The following is a 6,911-nucleotide window of genomic DNA, read 5'->3' as shown; positions in this document are numbered from 1 at the left end:
AGAGGACGTGGTTTTGGTGGTCAAGGTGGTTGGGGCCAAGGTGGATACGGAGGAGGTTATGGCGGCGGTTACGGACAAGGCGGTTATGGCGGTGGCTATGATGGATACGGAGGAGGCTACGATTATTACGGCGGTGGGTACGGCGGCTATGGTGGTTACGACTACAGTGGATACGGTAATTTTATTGATTATTATTAAAAGAACTTACACGCGCTTATCGCTGTGTAGGATTATATTGAATTTAATTTCACTTTTTTCTAATAATCAGTAGCAGATGATTTTTTGCTGCTACCGTCCCAATGTATTTGGCAAACAACATAACATTATAATTATTACAAGTATTATATTTTATTTATTATTTATTTTATTTTTTATACATTTCATTAATTTTCTAGTATCTTAAATAATATAGATTTCTATTAATATTTAAAATCATTAAAACTTTTAAAATTTAATATTAATCTGATGAATTATACATATAATAATTTTTTTATTATACACAAACCTAAATTTTATATAAAATAACTTTAAAATAAATTAAAATTCTTATTATTAACTATAATTTAATATAATATATTGAATATATATAATATAATATATTATTTTTTTATTAAAATACAATATAACTTATATATTATTATTATTNTAATATTATATAAATTAGTATAAATTATATTAAATGATATAAAATTAATGTGATACGATTAATACTGCAAATTGAGCGCTGGTTTGCAGATAAATCAGCGGAATCTTTATTTTTAATATTATTTATATTATTAAATTTTAAGTATTANTGAAAAATTAATTATAAATATAATTAAATAAATATAAATTATATAATTTAATATAAAATTAAGAGAGTAAACCAGCAGCTCAGATATACTAGGAATTACATTCGGATTATGTTCTTTTGTTTTGAAATATATTTTATATTTTTATATTATAAAAATAATGTATAGTATATATTGTATAATATTTAAAAAAATAACATAATCCGAAAGATAAACCTCTACTTCCAGAGGGTTGGCTGTTTTTGAGCTGTGATCAAATAATTTATTAATTCTAACAAATTTCCTAAGTTAAATTTTTTAATACCTTATTAATATTTAATTTATATATACATATATATACACACATACATATGAACGACATTAAATTCAGGAAAGCAGGATATCATATAATATGTAACAGTGAATGTGTGAAGATAAATAAGATTATAATTCTTTAACATTCTTTAAAAATTTAATTTCTTTGTATATATTTAATTAATATAATATGCAGAACTAGAAAGAAAATCAGTAAAAAAAAATGCAAATCTTGATTGTTTTCATTAAATACATTCATAAAATAAAAATAAACATAGATAATTTAAATAATATTAATTAAAAATGTCATTTACATATATATAAGTAATACATATAAAGAAGAAAATAATGCTGTCCTATTAATTTTCTTTCCAGTTCTGCATCTTATAATCATTTTTTTAAGTTATTTCTTTAATTCTTAATATTTATTAAGAATTATTACAATACAAAAATTATAAATCATTTTATTAATAAAATATTACACAAAAAGTATTGATTTCATATGTTCATTGATTAATATCAATGAATTCATGAAATAAATTCTTTTACTATATTTACTATCATAACTCTTAAGTTCTGTAGACTTGCTAACTTCAACACATATAGTCACTGTAACATAGTTATATGTGAACTTTAAATGTGTGGAGAACATAAAAGCAAAACTTATACAGGACAATGTCGTATGATATGGTATATTAAACCTCCAATCCTTGCTTTCAAGTCCTGCCACGTAATCCTAATGTGCATGCTTTCACATATTTCACATAACCACTTCATTCATAAAACTAACACACTCTTTAAACGATAATAATTATCAATACTTGCAATAATTGTGTTTGATTTTTTTTAAATTGTGTTTTATTGTTTTTAGTATGATTCTTTTTTCATAAGAGAAAACAAAAAAAATGAAAAAATAATTTACATTATCATTTATAAAATTATTTTCTGTTACATATATTAAATAAAAATAAATCTTTAAAAACACAATAGCAAGTCCACGATAAACTTACATATATATCTATTTGCGTGTTCGACCCTGCACACACTTTTTTCCTGGGACTGTGGCAAATAATTATAAATTATTACACTAAACTTTTTCGTCATAAGAAGTTTAAGTGCATGCCACTTCATGTTAACGGTATAATAAAATCATAGTATTTTTCGATACATAAGTTTATGAACAGCCTCTGCACTAGTATTACATATTAAATGTGCAAACAATAAACCCTTTGGAAGATAAGATTATTTCTTAATATTGTTGAATATTGTTGAATATTGTTTTAAATTCATATAATATATAGATTTAATATAATTTGAACTATATATTTTTATAAGAAGAAATATTTAATACTAAAGTTTAAATTTAATAATTTTTTTTTTATATAATTGTATTTAACACATATTATGTATTAAATATATTGTACACCGGCGATCATTATTATTGTTATCATAGATATATTATTCTATAAAAGCACAATTGCCGGTTTATACTGACCCCATTTGTCTCTTATACCGTGTGTTCCATGAAACGCAGACGGCTATGGCTATGGCGGTGGTAGTTACGATGGTGGCTACAGTGGTGGGCGCGGTGGTGCACGCGGTAAAGGTACGCATTAGCGTTCCTTCTCTATTTTGTATTCCCGAACGTGTCCTCTACTTTATTAGCAAAAATCCAATTTCTAAATTCACATTCATTCATCAAATATTTTTCATCAATCATACTACTTTGCATCTTATTTTTGTTTATGTTCTTCCTTCATCATTTCCCTTTATTTTCTTTCTTAAGTATGTGTGTACATGTACGTGTGAGCATATGAAATTTTTATATTTATAATTACGATACTAATAAGAATAAATTTTCAGCAGTTATGGATATATATTATTAAGTGTATCTGTATACAAATACTTTATTTTTATCATTTTTAATAACATTTTTATTTTATTTTTTTCTTACTATATTATTTATGAATTAATATCTATTTATTTTAATTTCTTTAACCACTTTTCAGAAATTTGTATGTAATTGAAATATTTTATATAATTTGATATTTTTTTTATACATACAAATATTTTTTAATATATTCTTAATAGTATCATAATTATCTAACAATTTTAATAATAAATTTGTAAGCACAAAAAATATTTATTAATTTAAATAAAAAATGCATATAAATTCATAATTTATATTCACAAATGAAACTAAAAAAAAAAATAATACAATTATAGAAAAAAAATTAGTTTAAGCTATAATATATTAATTTATACATTATTCATAATTTATTTGAATTAATTTAAATCTTTATGCTTAATTTAAATGCTAATATTTTATTTTAAATAAATAAATATATTTTTCACACATCTCTTCAATATATAATCAAATATTTAATTGTTATAATATCACTAATGATATAGAAATATAAATTAAAAAGTTTCATTATTTAAAATTTTTCATTTTTAAGATTTAAAATTAATATACTATACTATTATATTTCTTTTTGTATATGAATATATCTTTTTGTATATTTTTTTGTGTATATGAAATGTGTATTTTTAGATGTTTTTCTAAAAAAAATATATATATAGGATTATATTATTTGATTATATATTTTGTGCATACAACACAACATAATTAAAATTAAAATTAATGATTAATTAAAAATTATTTTTCATGCTGATACTAAACTCATTTCATCTTTTTCATTTTTCACATCCTTAACCTTAAACATTTCTGGTTATTCAAAGCAATTTAAATTATAATATTAATGATATATTAAATTATGTTTTGATAATAGTATATAAGAATTATTAATATAAGTTTAAAATAAAGTCTTAGCAAAATAATTGTAAATTATTTAAGTAAGTTGAAATTTTTTAAGTATACAGTGTAGCAATATGAAGATTTCAGTATTTCAGCATATGCAGATCCCAGAAATGTGTAAGGAGAAAAGGAGAGTATGAATCAGAACGCAGCCTTGCAGCTTACTACCTTAGCCTGTAGCCTCTATGTAGATTCTTCGTAGTTTTATATCCATTACGTTAGTCTGTATATCTATATATATTATTTCGTACTTTATTCTGTTATTAATAGAAGTGTGCGTGCGGTAATTTCTACAAATAAATCGTTTTGTAGTTAATCTTTTCTAATTTCTCCAAAAAAAAAAGAAAAGAAAAAAACTACGGGAAGAAGAAAGCGGAGAGATATATCCAAGTTGCTGGACTAACGTACATCGTGGATATTGTTTCAGGAGGCTCAGGCTACGGCGGAAAGCAGAGGGGAGGTGGTCGTCAGAACCAAAGGCACCAACCCTATTAATGGAAATCATTCATTGCGACCGCAATGCAATTCGCATTGTAACCGCTGGTGAGTCATCATAGCTTCCTGACATCTATAAATTCAACAACCTTTCTTTTCCTTTTCCAGTGTCATTTATGTTGAGCATTATCAATGATTTCATGTGGTTCCATAATAAAGATATTTGTAATAATATAAATATTATATATAAATAATATAATAAACATTTAAATATTTATTCTTCTTTTCAGGTTTCCTATCTCATCACTCGTTAAATCATCATTCCATTAAACCACGTCACTTTCAGCAAGATTTTCAACAACGCAGACTACTGCCGCAAAATAAAATGAATCATCAGGAGTCACGACAAAAACTGTAATAGCTTCATATTTTGCGTCTAGCAATACATCTGTATTATGGAGACAACAAAAGCAAACATATATACATATATATATTATATATATATAGGTACACAATGCTTTCTTCCATCTCTCGTTTACCCTTTTGTACAAAGTGAAAAATACTTCATATTTCACATTGGTCTCTTTCCTCATTTCATCTTATTTATCACTAATTTTTTACTGTTAGTACGTTACGTTGTTCAACGTAAGGCAATTTTGTAACATAGTACGTTTGAAAGATATTAACATTATATGCTGACATAAATATAAATACAGCATAATGATTATTTCAAATGTATGGATGATTACATCGATGATATGCCTTACGATGACATATTGTAACGTAATATTTTTGTGCAAATGGGAAAGCAAAAGATGATAGGAAATAATTTAAATACAGATATATTAGGAACAATCAAGTTTCTCATTCATCGCTTGGGACTATTAAAAGATAACCTGTCCCTATTTTTAACATTAAGATTATTTTAATTTGTCTATAAACTAAACTTAATAAGAGGAGATCCACTATAGAAGAGTAAGCAGGCAATGTACTTTTTACACGGCTACGATAAGACAAAAATGAAAAGTACCGAGTTGTTTATAATGATTGTGTGAGGTATGAAATAAGAGGTAAAAAGATTATTGCTTCCTTATTGATAAGAAGAATAGGATAAAATAAATTCATTTTGTGTACATAATATATACCGCGTATGTTTGTATTTGTGTTAACCGATCCTAATAATTTAATTTTTGGAAAATGATATGTACACAATATTTCATTAAAATATAGTGATAAACATCTATACATTAGATTTAAATAAGACTGACACGAGGATTTAGTGAATTTGTATTACAAACAATATTTTGCTGATTCTACCACAGTACATGCATCGAGCTAGGTATTCTTTCAGTTTTTATTCTACACTCAAGAACAACACATGTACATTATATTTATATATCGATAGTTTCATTCTAGGCAAAGAACATCGTAATAAGATTTTTAAACTAAAAGAAAATATTGTATTTTTCTCAAATTCAACACTGTTCTATGTCACAAAAGTATTACATTAAAAAAATTAGACAAAAAATAATATTGCCTTTTTTTAATTTCACAGTTTAAAATGAAATGTACAAAATGCATTCTCAATAATATTAAATATTTTCATTGAATAGTATTGTATAAATTTTTATTGTCTAATTAAATTGTAGAAAATAAGATATATTTCAATTAAATTTTCTATTAATTAAGAAAGTATATTTCAATTTATTAAGTTTTATAATTTTTTATATGATTCATTAAACGATATTTTTTGCTTACTAATTTCTATTTAAAAAATATAAAGAATTTCTATCTTGATGTGTATATAAAATGGGGAATTTGATATTTTTACTTATCTTGTATTACAAAATATTTTGATCATTAAAGAATTTTTTAACAGCTTTAATTACAGAATAAAATTTTACAAAATTCAATTGTATGAAAACATATACAAAATAATATTAAAATAAACTATGAAATTTATTTTTAGGAGAATAATATATAAAAAATCAATTTTAAAATATTTGTTTTCCCCGCGTAGAAAAGAAATGTTTAAGATAATTTTCATAACATACAATTTAAGTTTGTTTCACTTATTTGTAAAAATTCTTTGGTATGTAAATTTTATGAGTTTTTCATTTGTGTACTTTATATAATTAAATGTATTATGTATTCTAATACTTTGTTTTATTATAATTAAACCTTAAAAATCAATAATTTTTAATGTTTAAATGTTTTAATATGTAATTAAATAAAATTATTGAAAACATTTTTTCATTATGAATTATTATAAGTATTATAAATTTTTATTCTTATAAAATATTGTATATAAAAAATTAAAAATATTGTTTGTGGAATCTAATTTTGTTTATTTGTTTAAATATCTTTATTAATTTTTATTTTATTGTTTAAAATTGTTCGTTAAAATTTACAATTATAATGATTTATTTTAAATTAAAGATTTTATTATTCAGATCACTAGGTTTATTTAATGTTATTAATTATTATTTATTAATAATAGTTTGAAATAGTATCAATAGATAATAAAATTATTTCTGAAAAAAAATATAAATAAATAATGACTTTTATAAGAT

At 22.9% G+C, this 6,911-nt stretch overlaps 1 protein-coding gene across 8 annotated transcripts in view; it reads left to right on the top strand.

Moving 5' to 3' along the window:
• The window catches only part of LOC102678127 (RNA-binding protein squid), an 11,299-nt gene extending 5,430 nt beyond the window's left edge, over positions 1-5,869 (top strand). The window contains exons 8-11 of one of the 8 annotated variants that reach the window (XM_006618961.2): positions 1-133; positions 2,620-2,691; positions 4,331-4,446; positions 4,629-5,869. In XM_006618961.2, the coding sequence (XP_006619024.1) occupies positions 1-133; positions 2,620-2,691; positions 4,331-4,398 (273 nt within the window). In that variant the 3' untranslated portion in view covers positions 4,399-4,446; positions 4,629-5,869. Of the gene's footprint in view, positions 176-2,619; positions 2,692-4,330; positions 4,447-4,628 lie in introns of all 8 variants that reach the window. The other 7 variants (XM_006618959.2, XM_006618958.2, XM_006618957.2 and 4 more) reach the window with 7 other exon arrangements.
• The last annotated feature ends 1,042 nt before the right edge of the window (positions 5,870-6,911 follow it).

Source organism: Apis dorsata, unplaced genomic scaffold (assembly GCF_000469605.1).
Source record: "Apis dorsata unplaced genomic scaffold, Apis dorsata 1.3 scaffold_383, whole genome shotgun sequence".
Lineage (NCBI taxonomy): Eukaryota > Metazoa > Arthropoda > Insecta > Hymenoptera > Apidae > Apis > Apis dorsata.
The sequence above is the reverse complement of the archived record's forward strand: the minus strand, read 5'-3'. Positions and strand labels throughout refer to the sequence as shown.